Source organism: Malaya genurostris, chromosome 1 (assembly GCF_030247185.1).
Source record: "Malaya genurostris strain Urasoe2022 chromosome 1, Malgen_1.1, whole genome shotgun sequence".
Taxonomy (NCBI): domain Eukaryota; kingdom Metazoa; phylum Arthropoda; class Insecta; order Diptera; family Culicidae; genus Malaya; species Malaya genurostris.
In genome coordinates, this window is record NC_080570.1 from 137,016,942 (window position 1) to 137,044,408 (window position 27,467).

Consider the following 27,467-nt stretch of genomic DNA (forward strand, 5'->3'; position numbering starts at 1 on the left):
AACAGCTGAGCTATGACAGCTCAAAGTTACCGTTCCAACTTTTTTTGAGGCTTGATATTTGGAGTGTTAATAAACGCGATCCAGAGTTACAAGTCGAGTTCCGAGCTCAAATACCGTCCCTCCAGTAAAGGGAAATAAAAGCAATTGATTTTCATCAAAACTTTCAATGCAAAAAAAAAATAATCATAACAGAAAAGTCAAAAGTAGAACACATACAAAACGGTTCTGCCAGTCTTGTATGGCAAAAATCCAGTTGGAACAGAACCCATATCGTCAAAGACGTTACACTTGAAGAGGTAATTGAAACAAAATTGTTGATTTAAATTCAACTGCAAATCAGTACCAAAATGTGCTAAATTGAAGAAGAAGAAGATAACGAAGAAGAAGATGTATTCTGTAAGAGTTCCGGCAAGAATCTGACAACAGTGTCATAACCGTTTCCGGCAGAAAATTTCGCCCAGCGACTATAAACGGTTCTATTCCAGCCGGATTCTTGCGATACCAGACCGTTCCAATTCGGTTCGACATTTTCACACTTTATCTCTTGATTCGATTGCTTGTTCTTAGCAAATTGTTGCTGAATCACTCAAAACCAGAAATGAAGTAATATTTATCTGGTCTCAATATTTTTAACACATGTTTGGTTGAATAAACAACATCCATGGTGGAAATCAAATAAGGCGAATCAGTAGAAATGAAGGAATCCATCCATTTGACAACTGTTGAAATCCTGCCAGGCTTCTGTAAGTAAGTCTCAGTTTGTCTAATGTCGTTTTCGCTTGATGTCAAATCCAACCCAGTTTTTATCCTAACTGCTGTCAAATCGTTTGTTTGAAGCTAGTTTCGAACCTAGTTTCAACATTGTTGAACTGAAAATCGTGTCACTTTCGAACCTTATTTTTCGTTTTTTTGTGTTCTAAAAATGAATAAATTCGCAGGAGCGGCGGAAACGAATTTCACAAACTTATGTCGTTTTCGCTTGAGAGAACTGAAACTGACCCAGGGTAGTTTCATCAAACAAACACTTTTCACGAAACTGTTTTGATTTCGCACTTAGCAACGAGTGTTTGAGCAAACCTGATATAAAAACCAGGTTCGAAACTGACTCGATTTTCAGTTCAACAACGTTGAAACTAGGTTCGAAACTGGCTTCAAACAAACGGTTTGACAGCAGTTAGAGTGGAAACGGGGTTAGGTTTGGCATCAAGCGAAAACGACATTATATTCCGGGCTTTATGGTCTCATAGAACGCTACTGTGGATCCGACATCTGATTGCGGAATTACAGGATGAATAGTGAAAAAATTTCTTGTTTTACTTGATGATTGGCTAACAAACTAACTTTATCAATGGCGGTTGTAGAGTAAATATAGAGTAAAAGAGTTTAAAACATGAATAGCAGCATAGAGAGAGAAATGAAGGATGAATAAATTAGCCAGTCTTGTAGTTGATTATGCCCAACAATGATGTGATACATAGGCTATAGTGACTATACCCAGTTAGACGACAGCTGTTCGTTTGGGATGACGGCTTACAGTTCCAAACGAGCAAACGACCTGTCAATCACAATGTAAAGCCAACAAAACTGCCAACATTTTGGATTAAATGTTTGGAATTGTTGTTGATGAGCAGAGAAGCCAGATGTACAGATTTGTCTGTAATTTTGCAGATTTCGTACATAGTGCTGCAGACATGTTTTGTTGTGCAGACTTTTGAAAATCGAGTTTTTCGCAGACTTTTGTCAAAATTTACAGACTTTTGAAATTGTCGCGATCTGTTTTTTTTGCTCACTTTAGCGTATCATACTTGATAGAGAAATGGTAGCCAGCAAGACATACTTCATTTAGGGGTTAGCCAAATTTTGTGCTAGGGCACATAACCGTTTTTATTATTTTTACGTTTCGTCTTTGACTCATCAGTGCAGAGCAGTTCAAATTGAACTGCTTAGTGCTAAACTCGGCAGTTCAATTTGAACCGCTAAGCAGACGTAAAGTTTCTGCTACTTACAGAACACTAAAATAATAAAAGACATACTTGCTGACTGCAGATTTTTTTCGGATATACAAACTTTTCCAACCCTGTCTGAAGTGTTCGCCACGAGTCTCGTAAACTTTTCAAAAAACTAAGATTTTAGAAATCGAGCAGGCATCTCGGAGAAAATTTAGCGAAAAAAACTGTTTTATCGATTAAGTCATTTATTTTATTTTATTTCTCCTGAGCCGGTTACGTTCAGTTATTTACGGGAAATCGAGCGAAAATTGAGGTAAGAATGATTTGTCGGTTACGTTGATCAATGATCCAATAGCATCTTTTAAGCTTCGATCTTTACTTCCAGAGTACCGTAAGGTAGCAACCTAGGCCCGCTCTTGTTATCCATAGACGTTACAATTGGAATGAAAATTCTACTAAAATGATGAAAAAATTGTCAAATTATCAAACGTTTTCTGGACTGCTATGTACAACAACAAATATTAAAATCGTGTTTTGAAAATTTGTCAAAAACAAGTATTCACAAGGTTTGACATCTAAAAATGATTTATCATATTTACCAAATAAACTACATCAGGTCTATATTTGAAACAAACGAATTTTCACTTAAATGTTACGAGAAGAATCGTTTAAGTTTTTCAACAGTTTGTCAAAACAATAAATACGAAACAGATTGGTAGCAGAAGTATATATCAAACACCATACCAGAATTGAATACAGTTTTCAATGTATCAAATAAGAGAAGTATTTTTTTTCTCGACAGTAAACACCAGCACCAATTTGATTAGTCAAAAAGCTATGTTTTGATCAAATTGTATTTCCGAACAGCCATTCCCCGGATGAGAATTTCTTTCGTTGGATATTTTGAAGAGCAAACGGCAAAAGGCAGTTAAGTTACTTGGAGCGAATGTGAGCTTCTAACCAACGCGGAGATTTTTGAGAGCTGAATTTTACAGGCATTTATTTCTAAGAGATGGCAGTGATATTACCGTTCAACAGAAAGAACCCCCTTTTTCCCAGAAGCAATATAATTCTTAGTTTATTTTGGGCAAAAGTATTCGTGTAGACAATTTTTTTTCGTAGAGCTAAAAATTAGATTTATTAGGGGGTTACTATTGGTTTGTTTTCTGCAAAAGGTCTAGCTACGAACCGTAAATATCAGATATGAAAATTTAGTAGCTTCAACTGGAAAACTGATAAATGTATGCTGTTTGCATTTTTCTTTTTTTTCATTATGCGCTGTTTAGCAGAAGTTACAGCTCAAAGCATTAAAACGAGACTGTTTCTTTTAAAAACAAAAATCAACTGATGAACTGTGTACAATATAGAATCTCTTCTTTAAGCAAATAGAAGAAAAAATTAGAAAGCATACTTGCGACTGACTGCGCACGCTTGCTTTCCCATCCGTCTCTAATCGTCATCGTCCGGGTTCTGCACGAGGAAGTTAGCCGCCTGGTACTCGTTGCGCTCGCAAGCTATGTAGGCTTGGATGACCAAATGCTCCGGATAACCGAGGGCCTTCAGCCGATCGATGGCTTCCATGTCGGCCTGGCTCAGACTGTCCACCATTGCAGCGGCCGTCGTTTCCAGCTCACGTGGAACTGCCGATCGGCCCTCCGGTCCGTCTGATTCCTCATTGATCAAGGTCAAAAACTCCACCTGATTCTCCGAAATGATACGCATCAGGTCCGGATTGCTGGACTGAATTTTCTGAAGTAAATGCGGCAACAGACTGGGATCTTCCTGCAAAAGACGTTTCATCTCCAGGAAAGTTGGGTGTCCTCGGAGAAACGCTAACCGGCTTTCCTGGGTTGAACCCAGCAAACCAGTGTTGCCAGTGGAAGCACCACCACTGCCGCCGCCTCCACCACTGCTGCCACCCAAAGAACTGGTTGCTATTTCGGACAGGAGGTATTCGACCGCCCGATCCGGATTGTTGTCACAAATTTCCAAAGCAATTCGGGCTTCTTCCTCCGAGTATCCCATTTCTAAAAATAATTATAAAAAATCAATGTAAACCACATGCTTCCAGTTAAAATAAACTTCAACAAGTACCAGTTATTCGTTGAATTTTAATCTGAAGATCATCCTGCTGCGGTTCGTCCGGTTTTGTGACCTCCTTCGGTTTCTCTTCTTCCTTGGACTTTTCTACCGCGGCAGGAGTGGCAGCTGGTGTCGGGGTTGCATCACTGGTTTCTTTTTTCGCAGCACTAGCCGATGACGATGATGGTGCGGTTGTTGTCGCGGTCGTTGCCGGTTCCGCCGGAGCGGTCGTTGGTTTTTTGTTCATAACCACAACAAACTTTTTGTCATCCAAATTGTACTGACTGAGCGGATGGTCGTCTTCCATAATCTTGCCGAGATAGATGAGTCGCTGCCTCTCCACCGGATAGTCCTGTTTGCTTTCCTGGAAGAACTTTTCCTTCAGTGTTCGCACCGTGTCCTTCTCGACGTCCACCTCGATGTGGAACGCCTCCTGTTTCAGTGTTTTGATGGTGATTTTCATTGCGCTGGAAGCCTCACCGTCCAACTGGAAATAGTAGCTATAAATGGTCGGTGAAAGAAACAATTTTAATCACGAATGCTGTAACTTTCATTAGGTTTATAAAAACATACCTATCGGGAGAAAATTATCCTGTTATGCTCGCTAAAACGCAATTTTTGTTCCGTTTTTCGGGTCAAAATTCGCACTCGCAAATGATTTTCATAATTTCCAATATGACAGTTCTGGCAGCGAAGAATGCTGATTGTGCTGGCAAATAGCTGCTATCTCGCTCTGACGCAAGGTCTTTAAAGTAAACTTTGTACTTGTGAACTGCTCACGCGTTCGGTCCACGACAGACGATTCACTGCGAACGAGGGAGTGGACAATCTATATGCGGAATGATTGGCGTCACGATCAGACGTTAAGTTCGTGACAGGGGTGTACAGGAAAATATGATCCGATTCAAATCCAAGTGAAGGTGAACATAATAAAATTCAATGCGTTCATCATCAGTCGGCTTTTGCTTTTATTGAATGTGAATTAGTTGGAGAAAAGTTGATTTCATTTACATGTTTGCGATTTATCGATAAAACGCTAAATGAAATTGTCAATTTTCTTCGTTTGACTGCGCAGAAACAAACCAAACTGAATAATTCGATTTGAAGTTTTGTTTTTAAATTTTAGGTTCAGGATAAAAATTCCATTAAAAAAGGCCAAATTGAAAATATATCACATACTGTTTTATTATAAAAAATATACTAAATTTTTTTTTTAACATATTTTGAAGGTGGGTAATGTCGACATAATATGAGGACATGAATACGAACAAAACTAACATGCTTTCTATTCAAATATGGATAATCATTCGTATTAGATTTTGTGAATGTAGCTACTTTCATTGTTTTGCTAGCAGAATTGTAACGGTGCATCTATACTAAAGAACAACTAATTGACAACAAACATATTCTACCATGCAATTAAATAACACGGAACACGGAACTGTTGACAATTTCGTCACAAATTGCTCAACCAACAGCAAAATAAAAATTTAGCGGTGATGTGGATGTACCACCCAAAATAGTGTCGTGATGTGAATGCGGTACTCAAAATAGTGTCGACCGTAGTATCGTAGTTGATATCTGCGAGTATTCGTCACGCTGCTCAATCAAAATCTTGCACCCAGTTCATATGCAGGCTCGCATCTTTAAAAAAAATAAAAAAATGTCTGTTATCGATAGAGGCCTTAAACCGCCTTAAGGTAGCGCTTCGCCGTGGTCAGGTCGAAGCAAGACAACTCACTGCTTCCTCTTGCTTTGTCGCCGAAATTTCACCCTAAATTGCAAATTTCTAAAATTCTAACCCGATTCACGAAAAATCAAAAACATACGATTGTAGGTAAATGATTTTACTATGCATTTGGCGAAAAATTACAGTTAGAAAGCTTTTCTTTTGCGAGATTTCGTGCGAGTTTTGTTAAAATTTGGTTTTCTTTTTTCCTTTTCTCGCTATAAACAACTCGCATATGTAGGGATGTGCTACGTTTTCAACAAAGCGTCAAAGCTAGTAGCGATGAAAATCATTACTGATTTCTGGTTCTACTAAAACATGAATAGAAATTATTTTACAAAGTAGTAACACTTACTTACATTTTCTACTCATCTATATTCAACGTTTACGCAGAGAGAACGGACAACGAAAACAAAAGAAATGTTGTTAGCGTCTACCGCATGTAGCATTTTGCACACCCCAATGCATGCGTTGACATTGTGTGCGTGCGAAAGAATAAGGAAAAACTCATTTATTTTTATAACTCGCACGAAATCTTTCGATAAAAATGTTTGTCAGGCACAATTTATATACGAATCGATAGAAAAATTAATTATCTAGAATCGTATGTTCTTGGAATTTCCGTTTTCTTCCCCGTTTTCTCACAATTTTGGGTAAAGTGCGTGAAACCCCGGGATAGGCAGCGTACTCCCGTGACCACGGCGAAGCGCTACCTTAAACAAAAGTTATGTTGCTCTTAAATTGTGGAACATTATTCAGAATCTTCTTTTTTAAACTTTATTTTGAGTTGTTTTGATTTTTTTCTTTCTTTCGCTCTTTTCATTGTTGTCAAAACTAAAGGAGAAAAACCACCCAACATCGCGAATGTTGTTCAATAAGCTAAAAGTAAATAAATCGCATTTAACCTGAAATTGAGTCAACACGACTCATATGTTGAGTAAATATAACACATTAGTGAGTAGATAACTCACTTTCGCGTGTCTTATAGAAACTACTCAGAATCACTTTACCTAAATTCAGCTTATTGAACGAAACCCTGAAGCTAGGTGGAAAGTACTCGAAATTGGGCAGTTTTGGGTAGAGTCCACGTTATAGTTAAAGACACGCGGAGAGAAAATTCGTCAAACTGGGGCCCCGGCCACTAGACAATCTTTCTGTTATATGCATTGGCAATCAGGTTAATTTGGCGAACATCAAATGACTCTTGATTTGAAATTTAAATACCGGAATTTGGTTTGAAACTTAAGAGATAAATGAAGAAAATTTTGTAAACTTAATTCCGGCGAATGAACAGAAAATTTTAGGCTGGACTTCTGTTATGAACGTGATAATTTGGTTTTGACTTGGTTCCGAAGTAGGACTTGGTTGGAACTATTCCAGTTTACGAGTCTGTTACGAATTTGAGCGTTTCAGAAAACAACAACAAGAGGTTTATGTTCCAATCGGTATTATTCCTCTGATAAAGTGTTAATCGTGTATGTCAAGCTGATTTCGTATCGATTTTAGATAAAGTAAAGTTGAGCAAACGTTTGATAAACTCTCCAGTTATGGTCAGTATAAAAAAACCAATTCTAGTTGAAACTTATTACTATAGAAATAATTTCGACCATGTTTTTGGTTCAGTATACACGTACCTTGATCCATGTTACTTGATTATCTAAACTATTAATAAAAAAAATCTTTTCTAAACAAAATCCTTTCTTTAACATTTCCTAAATTAAATTCTTTGGTTAACTTTTTCATATTGGATAACAATACTTCTCTTAAATTTGTCAGCAACAAACAATGTTTATTTACTTTTTTCGTTTGGTTCAACGTTTGACGGTTTGTTTGGTTCTTTTCGGATTCCTTTTTTGCTGGTATCTTTTTGGCACCACTGTTTTCAACAAATCACGCGTGAATCGTGTCTTGTGTCATTGTTCACTTTGGTCTATATTTTAATCATGAATCTTCGTTTGATCCAAGGGGCAAATCACTCTAAACTCTAGACAATCTCATACTAATAAACTCACTTCATTCCAAAATAATCTTCTCTAATCTCATTTAATTCCACTAGTCTAGATAAGTTTGGGTAATTTTAAACTAATCCAACCCAGTTTGGCCTAATCTTGTTTGAAGTGTATCTTTCATTCGAGCTCGCAAAAAAGTATATGACCTAGGACAGGACCAGACAACTGGCTTCTTTTTCCAGAAAAATATTTCTCTTCTTATTCCGGTAGCTCCCTGCTGTAAATAATAAATGCCTCGCGATCACTGTTGCCAGTAGAGACACTTATTCATTCTGAAAACTTTCTCCCCTTATAACATGCAATTATTTATCATTTGAAAACACTTAGACAAATGTTATAACGGTCAAAAATATAGCTCTGGATTCATTTTGATCAGATGTTTGTTTTGAAGAAAACGTTTAGTTGAAAGAGCTAATTAAAATTTTTGTAAAACACTCAATTTTGGGTAATTAATTTTTGCAGCTTTATTAACTAAAGTATTCAACATATTCTATTTGAGAAAAATAATAACATACAGAAGTATCCAAAGTTTCGGTGCTATTCTCAACCAATATAATCAATATTTTCGTCCATATCACACTTCGTGATTTCAGGTTTTCTTTTTGTATCATCTAGTGTTTGTCAATGTACTCGTATACTTTCCACATTTAAAAACAAATTGAACTTAAATCCTATTGAAATTAATAATTTTGAAAAGATGACCCGAAAAATAAAATATCCAATATCAAGCTACATTGTTACCGACGATATTGACAACACTTTTTCTACCACCCTGCAGTAATATTGATTTCAACAACTTGTACTTGCTTATGTCAATTTCAACCAATCACGAGCTGGTCCGAAATTGGTCCTAAAAGTGGATTAACAATTGTCAGTTCCTGTCCTAGTATATGACAAGTAAACAAAGAGTTGACCTGCGTCAGACCCTGTCAGCTTGGAGCGAAATCAATCTTCAGTTCAGCAACGCCATCGCACGGCATCACATTCAACATATCATGTGAATTGTATAGCGGCCCTTACACGATCATTAAAAGTGTCATTACTAAAAAGTAATGACACTTTTAATGATCGTGTAAGGTCTGCGAGTTCAGTAATGACACGAGTAATGATGGAATTCCGGATTTTCCATCATTACCAACATTATTTCTTCTTCTTATTGTTTTTGTGGAAGTGCTGAATATCGTCATTTGTATTCAGAGATGCCAGATATTTTCATAGAAAATCTGTATTCTTTGTATAAAATATCTGTAATAATCTGTATTCAGTAATAAAATGAAATTCTTACAACAAAAAGATGATAAAATATGTTATTCCAAAAGATTGTGAGTCAATTCAACGACGAAGTTTCATAGTTTTTTTTTATCCACAATTGAATTGCAATTCCATATATTTATCTAGTTTGAAATTGATGACTTTATAATTTGACATGGAATTTCAACGCTCAATATGCAACGTCAAGTCGGTTCAGTGCAGAGTACAGATTGGTTGAGGAAAAAGGTACAGAGCGTGTTGGTAGTGAGACCTTTTTTTTTTGTTCACCAAATTGATTTTGATCTACTATTATGGTACGGGCAACTGGCACAGATTTTCACAGACATGTTTTTAGCTTGATCAAAGATTTTTGTAAAAATGACCTGGCATCCCTACTCTTCAGAACTGCACGTGAAAAAAAAATCTGGAAATGACCAACCTTAACGTTTCAATGGCAAATAAAATTTATTTTCTGCTAAACGAAGATAAAGAATATTGCTAATATTCTTTAATTGCTGAGGGAAAGTTATTCTGGTTACAAGCCCCGTGCTGGAATAGTTACAAATACTCATCATTAATAATGAACGTGTAAGGTTAAAAAGTAATGATGTACAGTAATGCAGTAATGACGAGCGTTTGAGCAGAAGTGTCATTACTTAGTAATGACACTTTTAATGATCGTGTAAGGTCCGCTTATGGATGCGCAGTGCTGCTATTTTGGCGCGCACGAATTTGACATTTCTCTTCCCTGCTTCTAGTACGATATTCGATGCGGACTCGCCTGAGGGCGCCATGCTAACAAAAAAGAATGTTGCAATAATTTGTTCCGGAAATTTGAGAGCTGGATATCTTGTTAATATGATAATGTTAATAATTGTCTTTGCCTGCTTTGAGCAGTTTCAAAAAGAAAAAAAAAACAGAAAAGAAACAAATACTACGTTGACTGCTTCTTATGTCAAAATAATGCTGTTCCCGATCTCGGCTAAACTTTTCTTATCCAGCGAGATCCCTGCTAATTTTTTTTACTTCCGGTAGTACTTGTTTGAGCTCAGACAAAGTTTAGAGTGATTTACCCCTTGGTTTGATCTATAATTCAATCATGAATGGGCGTTTGCGAAGTTGGAGGAAGATCCACTATGTTTAGCATTTCTGGTTGAATGGATACGTTAACAAGACGCCAGACGGTTTTGCCGGAATGTTGGAAGAATTCCGGCAAGACAGGTCTGGTAACGGAAAGTGCAACAACCGTTTCCGGCAGAGAATTTCGCTAAGTTGTTATGAACGGTTCTGTTTCGGCCGAATTTTTGCCGTGATATGCAAAGCTTCATCTTTCAATATAGCTGGTCTCAAGACTCGTTTACATTTTTGGATGTACATACAGGATTGACGAATATCAAATACTTCATTTGAAAAAAAAGAAGAAAGAGCTATTTTGCAAGACGTCACGTGGTGAGAGAATGACGCATTTTCGCCTACAAAATTTTTACCGGTTCCTGCCTGCTGTCAGTATTTCGGGTAGTAGTGATCGTTACCTTTACAAAATGAGCTGCCTGGAGCTTATTAGAATACGTCAACGACAAGAGAAAACTTGAGTCATGTAAAACATTATAACCCCAATCTGCATAAGTAAATGATTTGTTTCTTCTTTACAGCGCTCCGACAAGGGTGACATGTAATTATCGAATTTACGCATTCCAGACATCAATCAGCTGGGCGGTTTAGCCTATTACCGCAAACACACAGCCTACTACCGTCGTCCGGTTGCCTCTCGACACAAGAAAATTCAATTTTACCCCTTGTTTTTCTTGAAAATTGACGGTGTACAACCACACAGTAGTCAGGCGATTAATTTCCTGTATTTGTGCAGTTTAGCGAACGGGGGGTCCACTCTAAAATGCACACAAGAGACGTATTCCAACTATAATATATTCATCTTTGTATTGCTGGTGGCGCGGTTAACTGTCACATGGCACGAACGGCCCACCGTCCGACACATTTCCATGCTTGTGGTCGGCAAGGTGGTGAATTTGCATAAAAATGTAATTTTTACTACTCGCGACTTAGCATGACGGGATGACGGTTTTAATTAAGTTTAATATACAAATATTAAATTGGTGGCCCCCGGACGGGTACAAGAAAATATTATTATCAATCTTTCATCAAAACGACCTTCACTGTGTTGCGTAAAAATCCCGAATATTGGTGATAGTATTGTAAGTGCTGCAAGTGCCGATATAGATCGAATTTTATAATAGCTATAAAAATTATGGTTAAGTGCGTAGTGTCGTACACTTCATAACCAGCAATCCATTTGTTATTTGTGGGGTGAGAATCCTAGATTGGAATCGTCGCACGTTTTGACGTTGACTTTGCAACTGTTTTAGGAATATCATTTCGCATCCACAGAACAAAAAACCGTTCGGAAATTCCATAGTAATAGCAAGGGGATGCAAGCACGTGCTGAAGATTTTGATCTCACTAATGGAAAATGAAATAATCTATTTATGATTCTCAACTTCTATACCAGTTTGGGTGGGGATTCTTTCGGAGGTTTGTTCATTACTTAGAGGTGAATGTTAATTGAATTCGGGTACTTATTCATAATAATAAATATTCATTAATATAAACTGAGCAAAAACATCGATCGCACACCAGAAGCCGAAAAATGTTTATCAATTATGATTGACTAAAAACATTGACTATTTGACGAATTTTGTAAAGGTTTTCCTAGTTTGTTAATGATCCCTTACGCTATAACGTCACAGATAACAAGTTCATATATGTGAGATACCTTTTCTTCAAGTCTCTCAATCTATTTCTTGTTGGGTAAAAAAAACAATAGTCAATATGACTGAAAGAATAATTTTTACAGCCTCATTATTTGTCTGCAAGTTAAATAAATATACAATTGAAAATGAAGCAAAACGGGTTAATTAAAGTTACTTGCCAAGCCCAGCTCGTTATTAGGACCAAACCAAACGATCCCAATTTGCAACCGCAGTTAAAAATTCAATTACAATCTCAGCTGTTCACTAATGCCGAATGAACAAACGAGGGGCACCCAGCTCTCCAAATCCTTTTATCCATCGTTATTATGCTCTGTTCTTTCCATGATGGAAAGTTCTTCACGTACTGCACTTAATCATCCACTTTTTGGTGAACCTTCGTCTCCCTATTCAGCTGGCAATTATGAATACCACCGGAGGGTCATACCCATACGAGCTGGCCCTGTAGCATCGCTTTGTTCTGTCACGCATACGCACCTTTCGAATCTAACCTACAAAACGGTCTCGGGGTTTGTTTACTATCTTCTCTCTCTGTTGGTTTTGCTTTCTGTTCCCATGATTTAAATAAAAAATCAATTAATAAAACTTAATCCGCTAGACAATAAATCGCACCCCGAAGCAAGCATTCGTGTCTTTCCGATTGCTAGTGGGCAAGAGGAAGCAAATCCTTTTTTTATGCTCACACGAATTCGCCCTCCGAATTCGCCAATGGTGAGTGTATGGAATTCGGTGACGATGAAACTGTTAAAACTACATACAAGAACTGCTGTTTAATGGGTTAACGACAAATTTCACATATCTTTTTTAACAAGTCTGACACAAATTGAAATTGAAATAAACCGCCAGCGTTTTACGATTCTAGTCGCCTTATGTAAACAAACAATCAACATGTCAAAGTGTAAACTTCAGTTATCTTCTGTGACTTGCTGAGATTGATGCGTTGAACGCACCATTCGAGTTTCTATGGTAATTTCATTCATTTTCCATCACCTTACTGAGGTTATTCATTTTCCTCCGTACGAGGATCGACAAAAAGTTGTCACCCAACTCAATGACCTCTCCACCATTCTGACGAATGGCGGAACCTTCCGAAACTTAATTTTTTGCTGTCTAACGTTTTACACTCGAACATTTCCCGAGGATATATTTTATTTATTTATTTTCACATTCAATTAAACAGCGCATATATATTCATAACCTTCATTTTTAGTGGCCCGGTCATCATCATCATCCTCGTCAACGTCAGACAGAATCCTGCCCATACCCATCTATACACTTGATGACAGGCGTTGTTGCTGGTTGTTGGTGGTGTTGAAATAATAACAGAACAACACGTCATGATAGCAGATCCTGCAGATGGAGTTTTTTTTATTATTTTCTCTCTCCTCCTGGTTCCTCTCAACGATATCCTCTTCACTTCACAGATTCCATCGTGTGTGTAGGAAAGTAGAAAGAGAAAGCGCTGACTGGGTGATGATGAAGATGAGTGTTATTAAAACATTTACGGCCACTTGTACATTTATGTTTTCTTTTTCATGTTGGAATTTTATTTTGAACACTTCCGGGGTCGCACAAAAATCATTATCGGATTTCAGTCACCGAGGCATTTTCGAGTAATTTCGAATGTTTTCTTTGAGGATGATTGAGTACCAACTAATGAACCGCTTGGCACAAAATGAATGACAAAAACACAAGAAACACTGAGTTATGTCAGAAAAATAACCGGGTTGACGTAAACACAATTAAAACTGTATTCCACATTACAATTGTTTAATAAATAGTAATGGATTATTTTGATATCCAAATGCATTAGATTTGTCGTTATTCAGAATAAGGGTGATTTTCTGGAATGCATGGTAGCGATCATAACCAAATCATAATTCAAATTGTCATTTCATATTCAGTCAATGTTCCATATGAACCAGTGCCCTAAACTCGATGGAAGAACCTAAAACGATTTCCTGGTACAAGGTTTCTCATTCCTTGGTGGGGCAAAGAAAGATCTCAGATGTTAAACAGATGAAACAAAATGCTGGTAAAACGTTTCCAATACCTGGAAGGGAAAGCACTCAGAATTTCGAAAAAAATGGTATTAAATACTAAATACAAGAGCCATACTACGTGCCAATAAGTGTAAATATTGGAAACATTTTGTCGTTGAGACAAAATGAGCACTCCTTGGAATACGACCAGAAGAATCAAAATCATACTGAATTCCGAATAAAATTCTAAACGAGTTGACTGGGATTCTTTACCAAATTCAATTCTGTTTGGTCCACCCAAGGAGCATTATTGTTACAAGGCAAAAGTGCAATTCTCTCATTGAAAACGACTGTCAGTTTGACCATTATTTGGAGGAGATAATTCTCTCCGTAGGAAAAGGATCAGGACAAACTATCCTAGCTTAATGGAACATCCATTCCTTGCAGTTTTTAATGCAACTTTTCAAAGTTATGCGGTTTTTATACGAATTTTCAAATTTATGTGTTTTTTTTACGCGAATCTTCTAAGTTTTGCGGCTTTTTAATGCAAACTTTCAAAGTTATGATGTTTGTTATGCGAATTTTCATTTATCGGGTTTTTAAATGCGAATCTTCAAAGTTTTGTGATTTTTTATGTAAACTTTCAAGGTTAAGCGATTTTTTATTCGAATGCGGTTTGCGTTTTGTTTTGCGGTTTTTTCATGTGATTTTTCTAAGTTATATGGTTTTTTCTACGATTCTTCAGTTTTTTAATGCGAATTTTCGAAGTTACCTTTTATTTTGAAAGCTTTTTCTACTTGTATCAAATGCACATAGCTTTTGTATTAATACGAGCACACTATCATTCTAAAAAAACATTCTCTCATTTTATTATTTATTGTTTGGAGCATTTGGTGGCGCTCTCAATTTGAAACAACAGTATTTTACACTAAATGAAGACCAGTCATATTTTGCCCGCTGCCAGCCATTAGCCAGCCATATGACAGCCAAGCCAATGCGGACAGTAATTGCAATGTTGGCCTGCATTCGAAAATTTTTCAAAACCAATATTCTTCAACGGCTCTGACTTGTGGTGAGACAAGCACACAAAATTTCTCTTTTGGTATTCGGTAATTATTTTTGCGCTTACGATCTGTAAAATATTATTTTTACAGAACGATACGTAACATTTACCCAAAGGTTTGCTGTCAAAAAATTACCGAATATCTGAAAATCCTATGTAAAAGTTACTGACACGCCATGTAAACTCTGAAATGCCTTTTCTTTCGTCGAACTCAGCACAAGTTTTACCAAGTTTCAACAAGTTTCAGTAAATTGATAAAAAGTAAGAAAGAATTTTAGTAGCTATAACTATACATTCAGTAAAAATACAGATCTATCAAATAACATTATTTTCGCAAGTTAATATGTGAAAATTTCGAAATTTATAGAGAAAACATAGTGGTGAAAATACATTACCACTGTTCGAAAAATAGATAATACTGATTCTTGACGGTAAGTTTTCTGTGGGTGAATATTTCAGCACTCTAATAATATCGACCGTCCCACGACAAAACGGCCGAACTGCAAATGACAGCTTCTTTTTGTTTACTTCTTCTTTCACGATTTACCGAACTGATTTTATATTTGACGCTTTACTCTTCGCAAAACTTTCAAGGTAAAATTACAATCTTTCGATTTATATTGGAAACTTTATAGAATTTGCAAAAATGGCTCCGTAATAAACAAAAGAGAAAGTAAACAAAGAGAGGCTCTCATTTGCAGTTAGGCCCTTTTGTCGCGGGACTATCGATATGATTGACGGAGGCTGACGTTTCGGTGACGGAAGGAGACGGATCGTCTGAATCGTACATAAGGTGCTCAAGCAAGTGCTATCGTAGCTAACATCTGGGGCATTTGGTGGGCAATCAGAGCGCTCAGAGTATGTCTATCGATAATTTGCGGAGAAGTGCGGTAAAGGGTACTGAATGAACAAGTAGTTTGTAATATCCAATTTTTTGTTAGCCATTCTTTTTCATTGTTTCGATTTTTGCAGAATGATGCTGGCCACAGTTACATGACGTCATAGCACATGTAACGTTACCGTCACGGAACGTCTTGACGGACGGAACGTGTGAACGTTCCGGTAAAGAAAGTATTAAACTAATTTTGACGGAAGCTGACGTTCCGGTGACGGTGACGGAAGAAGGCGGACTGTCTGAATCGTACATAAAGGTAAAAAAAGCTCGGTTGATTTTTCTAAAGGCCGTAGTAGCAAGTGACAGTTTCTCTTTGTTTACATTCTTTTTCATTCTTCACCAAGCGGTTTTCACGTTTCTCACTCAACCGAATTTCACACAGAATTGTAAAATCCAAGAAAAACTCTATAATTACGTTACAATAATCGAAGGAGAAAGTGAAGAAAGAGAAACTGTCACTTGCTCATACGGCCTTTTGCAAAATTAACCGAGAAATCATATTGCGACTAGCGTTGCCATTATGCCAGATTTATCTGGCAAATTCCAGATTTTTCTCGTTTCGACTGACATTCTTTTACCAGATTTTACAGAAGCAGTGGTGCCAGATTTTACAGCAGGATATATTGAGGAATGAGCCGCTATTCGGATCTTCAGTCGGTTTTCCTTCAATAACTTTTTCTACAAATGCGGTCTTCTAAGGTTTTCTTCCTCGTAAAACTTCCTACGAACATAACACTTACACTGATTTTTCGAGTCTATAGGGTTATCTTCTGCCGATTTTTTGTTGTAAAAAGTCAGTTTCTTCATAGAAAATCACATAAAAAACTTTGAACCTCGGGTACAAAAAAATAGTTCTACCGATCGGGCTAAAATTTTGCATAGCTCTCATGGGACTTAAAAGGAACATGAAAAGTGTGGTGGAGCGGGAAAATAAACTTTTTCATTTTTTCCATTGTCCTACCCTTATACCCCTAATGATGATGTGATATTTGTTGCCGGACCAAAGGCTATAAATTTGCAAAAAACCTTGCATAGTTCGTCCGTTTCTGAAGCTTCTAAAAATTAAATCTCGATTTGCTAAGAATACTTCTAAGCGCATTTACTGAAAATTATGATGTTGTCTTCATTACAGTATAATATATTCAAGTACTGTAGGTTATAACCATTCATTCACAAGAGAAATTTTGAAACACTACGTCATACTTCACGTTAACAAGATTAAACTCAATGCGCGCGATTGAATTCATTACATCATCGCGCAAACAAAAAATCCCCGTTTTTAGTAAACAAATATATTAGTTGGTGTTAAAGCAGATCGGGCAAAGTGGCATCAGAACGAAACGAATTGCTACATCTCTGGCTCTGATTGAACGATTCATTGAATATTATCACAAGGTTCTTTTGTTTTTTTTTATTGAAATGGTTCTCTTTGTCATTATACCGACGATTATTATATTCTATATGAGTATCATATCAGTGACACAGCGGATGTCGGCAGCCGTAGTGTCTCCCAGAGTATGCAAAACGGTTGTGATCGACAGTGAAATTTGATTAAATTCTTGCATAAAATGAAGTGGTTCATCGTACTGCTAGTTGTAGGGCTTCCGTTTATAGCCATTCGGGCTCAACCACCGAAAGTGACAACTAAATCAAAAGAAATCGAAGCGCACATATCCGCTGTCAAGAACATTGTTGTCTTTGAAGTAAATGATCAGCGTGGAAATACCATTGTTCTGGATGACGACGAAAGTGTCAAGGCAACTAAGGTCTACTATTTGGGAACTAGAATAGCAGGTAAGATAAGAAGCCAGAGTATTGTGAATGTATTCAGAGTATTCAAATAAACTACGAACCTTTAAATAGGAGACAATTTAGTTGCTGTCGATGGATATAACATGACCTGGCCGAGTCCGCATGATGTTGTACTCAAACTGACGTATCCCAGATCGGGAGTAGGTGCTGTGGTAACTTATGTACAAATCACTGTAGTTCAATCAACGAACGTGGGAAAAGCTGTCCTTGTAGCCGGTGGTATCGGCCAACGTTTCTTTCAAATTAACGTAGAGGCTTACAGCACCTATTTGTTCAATTATTCCCTACAGGTGTACGGACTTTTGTAGTCCAAGTAACCCAGCTGGTGAGTTGAAAACAAACAATAAACGTTATGACTATTGAAACATTATAAATTGCGTTTTTAGTATTTAGAGGCTTCCAAACCCATGCTCGTGCTTTTAACTGCTTAATCTTGGACAATTTGTTTGAAGTCGCCATGGCTAACAGAACCAGAGAACCAAAGCTTCTACTTATATGACGGATGTATCGAAGTCGTCAAGTTGTCCACGTATTGCATATCACCAGAGATGCCAGATAATACAATAAGTTTAGCTAGCAAAAACGAAGAGATCGCGCCATTTTTCAAAAATCTGTAAATTCTGACGAATTTCGGCAAACAAACGAAGTTTCAAAAGTCTGTAACAAGTCTTCAGACGAAAAAAGTTTTGCAAGTTAACTACGAAATTTGATAATTTACAGACAAATTTGCAGGCTTGGCATCTCTGCATAGCATTGACAATTTTTCGCGATTTTTCGAAAAAAATGGGGTGCCGGTAACCGACATCGGTAGACATTTTGAAAATGACGAAAAAAACTTTGATTGCGAAAATTTTGATAGCATCCGGTATTAAATCACGAAATAGATCGAGTTCACCTCATGAATATTCAATCCACTCACCTTTTCGATTGATACTTTTCAATTCAATTCATGATACTATAAAAAAATGTCATAAATTTTGTGTTGATTTTCACGCAATTGAAATTTGTTTTTAGCGCAGAAAAAGGACAAGCTCTGTTTGCTTGTCATAAAGCACATAAAGAACGTACTGCTATTACACACACATGATATTTGTCCAAATGACGCTATCTGCTTTCTGTCAAAAGTTACGGTGGGGTGCCGGCAACCGAACATCTTCCCCTACAACTAAGTTTACTATTTAAATGGATCTTAGGGCGAATTTGTAAGGCACATGCGGCAGAGAATGACGCACTTCTACCTGCAACATTTTGACAACAGCCGGAATCTTGCCTGGCTCCTGCTAGAATTTTTTACAGGCGGGTAGCTCAACGTTACCAGATATACCGATTTATCGGTATTTATACCGATTTTGTACCTCCCGCCTTTCTGGCAGCTCATTCACAACCTCAATTGCAAATGAGATTGATTTGTTCTCATCAGAAAACAGCAGCATTAAACACGATTCAGACGAATCATCAACTTCGGTCGTCATCAAGATTAGTTCAATATTTTTTTAGGCGGATATTACTCACCTACCGGACATTAAAATGTTCCGTCAACTTGACGTTGTTTCTTCATATGAATTGCTTACAATGAATGTTGTTGTTCCGTAACCGTTCCATGCCGGCAATAGTCGCCGTGGTATACGTGTGAATCGCTCTTACATTGGCCACAAATTTGTCACTAAGGCCGCCGTTCATTTTTCACCGGGCATAGAAACCTTACTATTGGCCAATCCATGCGTTCATGTGTTGCTATGGCTATTTTCAGAGGGTGTGCGGTGATGAGGAATTCTGGCAACCGGCAGAATCCTGGCTGCATTTCGGCTGCTGGCAACCGGCAGAATCCTGGCTTGCATCATTCTCTCGCCGTACTTGTTTTGCTTATTTCGCTCTTCCTTCTTTTTTTGTTCGTTTTCACTTTGATTGTTGATATTCGTCAATTCCGCATGTACATACTAAACAAAATGATGGTTGTTGCATTGTTGTCAGGACTCTTATCGGAATTCTGGCAGAATGCCGGCAAAATGGCTGTTAGACCGTCTGGGAGGAAATCTGGCCGCCGCGTACAAGTGGGATAGTGTACCCAGTGATTTTTTACGAGCCGCATCGTGCTAATTATTATAGACATATGCAATAGAAAATAACATAATGCCAAGAAAATAGTTGAAAAAATCATGAAACTGTTTGTGAAAATCTATAACACGTAATGGAACTGATTTTTAATTGGTTTAACGCCATTTATACAGATTTATCTGTATTGTACAGATTTTGACATGCGCCTACAGATTTAATATAGAGTACAGATTTTATACAGACTTCCTTAACCAACGGACAAATAACGAATTAAAATAGAAATCTTTTGTGCGAGAAACTTTATTGTCAGACTGGGAGTTGTATGACCTGACTTGACGTTGCATATTACAATCTAATTGCTGTTGATAAAAAAACTATTATATTTCGTCGTTGAATATTCTTGTGAGCGCCGCAATGACTTGTGAAAATATGAAGAATGAATGCTCATTGAATCTATTATTCTATAACCCAAATCTGTTGGAATAACATCTTTTCATTGTATAAATTTTATTTTATTACTGTATACCTTATGATAAAAAAAGAACCGGAATTTTCATTTTAAAATTCCCGCGCTTGTCCCATCGGTAAACTTTTTTTCTCTCAACGTTGGCAACACTTTTATACACATTCTGGCAAATTTTGACGCATATCGTACGATTAGTTTTTGTTTGGCGTCTATACAAAGAAGTTGAAAAATTTTCGTGTGACGATTTTTATAATGGATGAAAATTTAGAACAACGTGCGTGCATCAAATTGTGTGTTGCAAATGGATTTAAGTGTTACGAAACGTTGAAAATGTTAGAAAAAGCCTTTGGTGAATCGTGTCTAGGAAAAACACAGCCATACGAGTGGTATAAACGCTTCAAAGGTGGTCGTACAAGCTTGGATCATGATGAGATCCCTGGCCGCCCAACAACATCTGTTACTGAAGAAAACATTGAATCGGCGAAGCAAATCGTGTTGCAAAATCGTTCTGTACCGATTAGAGAGATTGCTGTGTTGTTGGGCATCTCTTATGGATCAGCCGAACACATTTTAACTGATGTTTTGGGTTTGAAACGCGTCGCTTCTCGGCTGATGCCAAAAAAGCTGATTTTCATTCAAAAAACAGCTTTGGTTGTGTCGCAGTTTTTGGCCAAAAACTCAACCAAGCATCGTACTGTCCAGATATGGCTCCGTGTGACTTTTTCCTCTTCCCCAGACTCAAATTTCCATTGCGGGGAACGCGTTTTGAGACCATAGAGACCATAAAAGAGAATTCGCTGCGTGAACTAAAGGCCATACCTTCGGCGGCTTATAAAACTTGTATGGAAAATTGGATCAAGCGTTGGCATGCATGTATTGCCGCAGGAGGAGAGTACTTTGAAGGCGATAATAAAAAAATTTATTAAAAATTGAAATTTTGCGTTTTTTAATAAACTTCCGGTTCTTTTTTTATCATAAGGTAAATACAGATTTTCTATGAAAATATCTGCCATATCTGACTTAAATTGACGGAACGTCGAGCAGTCTACGTGAATTTTCAGGTTGAAAAATTCGATTTTGAAAACAGGCGAAGAGTGAGTCCGTTAAGTGTAAGTAGTTTGAAATTTTTTTTTCTAAGTTGATGTTGACAATTGACCGTTACTCCAGAAACACAATAAATACAAAGCGCTACCTAGCAAAAGCCTCTCAAAAGCCTCGCAAGCATGGCTAAAATCAACGATTTATGTTTTCAATTGTGTCTTCATTCACCTTATTCAACAGATTCGACTCACTCGGACTATTATCTGTTGCTAAATCACAAAAGATCAGCGCACACAAGGAGATCATCGGTGTCGCTGAGGAGTTTTCTACTAACTTTCCGTGAAATTTTGATGAAGATTACTTGCGATTACAAATCACGGGAATGAATATATCGATCCACAATGAGAATACATAAAATAAAATTTAAATTTCATTTCCAACAAGACTAATTTTGATCCCTCCTAGTATTTTAATGGTGACAAACCCAATGACATAATAACGAATGTTTTAAAGGTGGTGGTTTTCAAAAAATATATATATGGCGTATAAGTAATAAACAAACACAAGTAATTTAACGTTTTCAATAAATATCATCCTTAAAAAATATAAAATATGACCGGAAAACTGACATCATTGGAAAAACCTGTGGATGAGTACCACAATATATTCAAATATCCTTTGATATGAACCCTCACATTCATTACATCACATTGAATTGTACATCCTCTACACACCGCCGAAATCGGTTGTAAAAATAACAGTAGGCCTTGAAATCAGAGACATCGTATCGCTAATGATCCCGTAGGAAAAACCAGCCGCAGATACCCACTTGTACACGTTCTCGCCGGGCGGGACTGGATGGGTACGATTCACTAATTTAGACCTTAATTAAAACGACCATTGAGCGAGAAAAGACGCTGGCAGTCAGTCGAGCTTGTTCAAAACATCTATTCGGCACCAATCAACGGGATTTCAAATGTTCTATTGTTCCTCGTCATGATCCCTATAGCAAGCACAACTGTACGGGATCTTGCTGTACGCCCGGTATTAGGTCGCGATGTAATCGCTTGATTAAATAATAAAAAAAAACAGTTGAGACGCTCTGATTTCGACGAAACGCTTTCCTTTGTTGTTACGGATATCCCTGTTCTGTGCAAGCACCGAGATCCGCTACGCAGGAAAGAACTCTAACCCCTATATAAATATGGGTTTAATTATATTTCATTGTGGACAACCCTCGCTGATTTGAGGTTAGCTTCAGTTCCCTTCCCCATTCCAGGGTTTCCTTCTGCTCACTCGGAAAGAAGTGTAATTTATAATTTCTATACTCCAATGCAGAATACACTGCACGGTTTCAATTTTTGTCACTTTTGCAGGCCGCGCGTGGTGCTAATTTCCCGTTCGACTCTCCGACCGCACAGAGCATTCAGACAGTGGTTTTGATTATTGTCGAAAGAATGTTCGGCTGATGACGCACTCTATCGCATTTCATGTCTGCTTGTTCTGTGATCCCACGTACGGTTCGGTATTCACTGCCGACAGGCGCGTGTGGCTTCTTCTGATCTTGATACGAGGCCAAACTTTGCTAGTTTTATGCTGACGAAAAATTTCAATTTATTGCATTAAAAATGAACACGCGTCCGCTTTCGGGAGTCCGTTTTGCACGAGCAGATCGCTATCAGTTGGATTTTTATTGTCGAATGCTGCCACGGCGTCGCGCACATTCGGCTTTCCGAAGGAACTGACACGGGAAGCGCATCATCAGCAGGAAAAAATAACGTCGGGAAAAAAGCCTAGTTTGCTAGACCTGCCTGCTGGTGGATGAGTGCGCTATTAGAAGCAGATTATCCCAGAAATTAACTTGATGCGGTCGGGTGATAGTGAATAGGAAACGGGATTTGAGGCGGGTGTCGTCAGAAGGGTTCACGTCGCGAACGAGGAAAGCTTCTGATTGAAGAGTCAATCACGTTTAGCTTCCGGAAAAGCGTGTGAATGATGATGATGATGTGGTTGAGAATTGAGAACATGACTATGATATCAATGGCACAAGTTAGTAAAATCGTAGATTTACTACATGGAATGAGAAGTCCCGGGCGTTACAAACAAAAACCTCGCAAAACTTATTTATTTTTCAGTATAATCTCCATCTAGAGCGGTACATTTGACCCATCGGTCCTCCAACATTTTGATACCCTTTAAAACAAAAGATTTGTCAAGACCTTCAAAATAGACTTCCGTTTCTACAATGATCTCAGCATTCGAAGAAAATTTCTTTTCCTGGAGGAATCTTTTCAGGTTTGGAAATAGATAACAGTCGCTGGGGGTCAGGTCTGGAGAACACGGAGGATGATGGACCAATCCATACTGCAAATCAAAAGAATATACAGAAAGACAAAATAAAATTAAATAAAAATGGATGTGAAATGTTCGTTGAATTTCGAGACTGCGCGTAGACACTTTTCGCCGTTTGCTCTGGAGTACTTCAAGGCACTCATCTGGGACCATCTGTATTTTTTTCCTATACAAATGATCTAAATTTCTGGCTAAAATACTTTAAACCATCTTTCGCTGATTATTTATAGCAACGTAGCCGAAGAATCAATTTTGCTACAATTTACAGTTTCCTGCTTGAAAAAAAAAACGTGCTTAATCCACCTATTAGTGAGATGATATCTGTTTTGCTTTTCTCATATAGAAAGGTTATGCGAACACTGTGAAAACCGACTTTTGAACCGAGGCCCGGAGGGAATATTACAAGGAAATATGTGAAAATTTATGAAAAAATATGCAATCAATTTTCTCGGAAATTTCTTAACCGATTTTCACAAACTAAGAAGCAAATAAAAGCTCTTAAAATTCTCTACAAAAACCCCGAAAAGTTGATCCAGATCCGATTTCCGGTTCCGGTATTACAGTGCGATTAGTGAAAATTTTCGATTTCATGAGTATTTTTCACAAGCGATGGCGAAACGAGCTGCACATTTTTATAAAACTTACTGCTAAATTGATCTAGTTGACTGATCTTATTAGTTAGTGAATTTATAAAACTACTTTGAAACTACTAGTTCCCGGTTTCCGCTTCCGAAAGCACCGATAACAGTGAAAAAAATCTCCAAAAACGGAACTCCCATCGATTTCTCAGCAACGGTTAAGCCGTTTTTCACGATTCATGATTCAAATTAAAGCTCTTTAAACATACTGTGCAATTTCATCCTGATCCGACTTCTGGTTCCGAAATTATAGGGCGATGAGTGTCAAAACATTCAAATTCAAAATGACGATGCAGGGGAACGGGTATAGCGTTATGGGTAAGTCGATGCTTTTCACGCTGCCCAGCTGGGTTCGATTTTCAACCCCGCACATAGGGCCAGAAAACTTTTCTAGCCCGAAGAGGTGAATGACAACAATGTTAAAACCTCTATAATCGAAAAAAAAATGACGATGCAAAACTGGTACGCGACGGTACGTGTGGCTTTGATCCATTCACAGTGTGCTTTGTTCAATTTCGTATACCGTGCAGGGTTGCCACACTAAAATTTATATTTTTCAGGTGAAAAATATGTAAATTTCTAATCCTTTTATTCAATTTGTACCTACTGGTTCGTGTTATTACAAGATCATGATAACGATGCTTTTCAATAAAAGTGCACTTATTGCCTTTCTCATATAGAAACAATATGTTCTATATAATTCGACACAAATAATGTCAATCATAAAAAAAATATCGTAGTCCTGTAGGTTGCTATTGAATGTCACACCGTCATCTAGAGCGACGAAGGGTAAAATTCTTCTATATTTGGCTTAAAACTGACTCAATTCGTAGGCTATATTAGTTACTTACTAAACGAACCGATTTTGGCTTTACTGGTTCTAGGTTCCTGGTTCCAGAAGTAGCAGAAGTAGTGGTCAAAAAGTTTGAAATGAGACTCACTCAATTTTTACAGAGATGATTTGATCGATTTCCACAAACAGGCTCAAATAAAAGTTCCTACAGTCTCATAAGTTGCTGTTTAATTTCATCCGGATCCGATTTCCGGTTCCAGGACCATAGGGTAAATAGTGTTTAATCATTTAGTGCGACGATGCAAAATAAAGAAAATTTCTTATCAACTTGACATAACTGTTTATAATTTGAAAAGGTTATATTAGTTTACACCCAAAGAAATTTTCTTATTTTATTCAAGATTGAAAAAAAAATTCTTCACAAAATCTTCTGGAAATATTTTTGAAAATATAAGTAATATGAGAAAGGCATCTAGGTGGATTACAAAAGGTTTTTTATCAATCAGCATATGTTTTTCGCGTGAATATTCTTTGTTGTGTTTAGTTTTCAAGAAATTATTTTAATGACCGTTGTTTTAAATGAGCTTGGGCTTGGAAGACAAATTGTAGATAGAAATTGTATGAAACGTTAAGTTTATTCCTTTCAATCTAAACGTGTGACAATGGATTAAGTATTCCATGAGCTGTAGAAGTGTGTTCCTCTTTAAATAGTTCGTATGTCCATCAATTAGTATGACGAATAAATTGAAATAGTTTTGAGCCCAACTTTGAAGATTTTTTGGATGGATTGTTAACCATTTCATTGAATTCGTAATTTTTGCAAATCATTGTAGCCATCTTAGAGAAATCGTAGTGCGTTCCACATAAAATTTGTGTGTACCTTCCGGGATCGAAAACCGATTACCGGTAAAACTGAAAAAAGTTTATTTAATTGTCGACTCTAAAAATCCGATGTGAACCCTAAAAACCTGATAAATCTATGTGGAATTTTTACACTAATCACGCTGTATCTCCTGAACCGAAGGTCAAATCTGATTAAAAACAAACAGTTTTTATGGGACCTTAGGGCATATTCAGGAGTGTTCTAGTTCTAGATGCATAATTTATGTCAGTTTTGAAATTTAAATCTAGAAATTATAACAAAATAAACTGGCAGCCCCAGCAGCGTTTTATCAGTGTTTCAAATATAGAAAAAATAGAACGGCAGCGTATACCAGTTTTAAATTTGACAGTAGAACTGTTCGAATAAATAAAACTAAAACGGCTTTCTGGGGATACGTTTGTTTCAGTTTCAGTTATATTATAGACCACCCATATGAATCTTGAAGCTGCTGAATTTGCTCTTAAGACCTTTTATTTGAATGTTAGATGGACGAAATCGGTTTAACCATCTACTAGCAAAATGAGTGACATCATTACATACATCATCCTGTAGTTCCGAAACAAGAACGGAATTAAGAAACTTTATATGGGAGCATAGGACTATTCGTATGAGTCTATGTTTGTAGAAATCAGTTAAGTCATCTCCGAGAAAAATTAATGATCTTATTTTTCACACAAAAAGTTATCTCGAAAATTTCGCGAACATACTCGAAGTTTTCAAATATTACAATTTACAATCATTTCATATGCTGGTTTTTCCACGGTGCTGATTTCCAACCAATTTTTGCGATTGAAGTGGAGTACATTCAGAACACCATGTCGTTAGAATTTCAGTAGTTTCTTCACTGTAAGAAACTTTTATTAGTTATTTTCACTATCCGCCCCGTACAAGTTATTGCCCTTCATATATACTAATTATGAAAAATGTTATTGTCAAAAACATTACTTTCCCACTACCAAACATACCCGTATTTCAATCACATCTACCTCGTCTCAAGTTTAATTTTTTGTATGCGGAATTGACGAATGCATATCAAAGGAAGTCGACTAAAAAAACCTGTTTTATTACACCTAGTGGTGTAATGATAACATCATAAATATTACTGTGGAATTCTATAAAAACTGTTAAATGAATAGAAACAGGAAAGTTTTTTCGGACGTTATCTAGCCAAATCTACAAATCCTGTTTACTCTGTAGTTACGCAACCGGAATTAGTACCCACAACAAATTCAGGTATAAAAAAAATCTTTGAACCTAAAAGTTTGTGAAAATAGATTTGGCCATCTTGATGAAAAATTGAGAGAGATCGTTTCTACAGTTTTTGGCCACTATTTCCAATACTTCCGAAAACCGGAATAGCCGAAGTTGGTTCGTATGGCAAGCAACAATTATGATCTACACGTTGGAAAAGTTTTGAACGTAATTGAAAAAAGTTTTTCCCACCATAAGACTTGAACCTAAGTTCGAAAAAATCGCTCAAATCATCTCTGAGAAAACGGACTGAGCTTCATTTTAGCGAATTTGAACATTATTTTTGGTGCCTCTGGAATCCGAAATCGGGAAATAGGATTGCCGAAATTAATAGGCCGTTTACTAACAATAACCAATGACAAAGTATGAACCATTTTGCTATAGGCGAAAAAATCATATATAAGAGAATTTTTTTATTAAGAATTGAATG

General features: G+C 37.1%; 2 protein-coding genes across 2 annotated transcripts; one reads left to right on the top strand and one right to left on the bottom strand.

The window, feature by feature from the left end:
• Nucleotides 1-2,998: 2,998 nt before the first annotated feature.
• LOC131425888 (UV excision repair protein RAD23 homolog B) lies at nt 2,999-4,763 on the bottom strand. The gene is made up of 3 exons (XM_058588144.1): nt 4,605-4,763; nt 4,044-4,531; nt 2,999-3,976 (listed from the first exon to the last, which is right to left on the bottom strand). The coding sequence occupies exons 2-3, from the start codon at nt 4,492-4,494 to the stop codon at nt 3,399-3,401; spliced, it is 1,029 nt and encodes a 342-aa protein (XP_058444127.1). The 5' UTR covers nt 4,495-4,531; nt 4,605-4,763; the 3' UTR covers nt 2,999-3,398.
• A 12,461-nt stretch (nt 4,764-17,224) lies between these two features.
• LOC131425321 (uncharacterized) lies at nt 17,225-17,932 on the top strand. Its single transcript, XM_058587131.1, has 2 exons — nt 17,225-17,540; nt 17,610-17,932. The coding sequence occupies exons 1-2, from the start codon at nt 17,315-17,317 to the stop codon at nt 17,864-17,866; spliced, it is 483 nt and encodes a 160-aa protein (XP_058443114.1). The 5' UTR covers nt 17,225-17,314; the 3' UTR covers nt 17,867-17,932.
• The last annotated feature ends 9,535 nt before the right edge of the window (nt 17,933-27,467 follow it).

What these genes read in the sequence shown, in the direction of transcription:
- LOC131425888 (XM_058588144.1), bottom strand. Translation starts at nt 4,494, where the DNA reads ATGAAAATCACCATCAAAACACTGAAACAGGAGGCGTTCCACATCGAG. An exon ending in TAAAATTCAACGAATAACTG is followed by an intron (nt 3,977 to 4,043) that starts GTACTTGTTGAA and finishes AATTATTTTTAG; the next exon opens with AAATGGGATACTCGGAGGAA.
- LOC131425321 (XM_058587131.1), top strand. Translation starts at nt 17,315, where the DNA reads ATGAAGTGGTTCATCGTACTGCTAGTTGTAGGGCTTCCGTTTATAGCC. An exon ending in TTTGGGAACTAGAATAGCAG is followed by an intron (nt 17,541 to 17,609) that starts GTAAGATAAGAA and finishes ACCTTTAAATAG; the next exon opens with GAGACAATTTAGTTGCTGTC.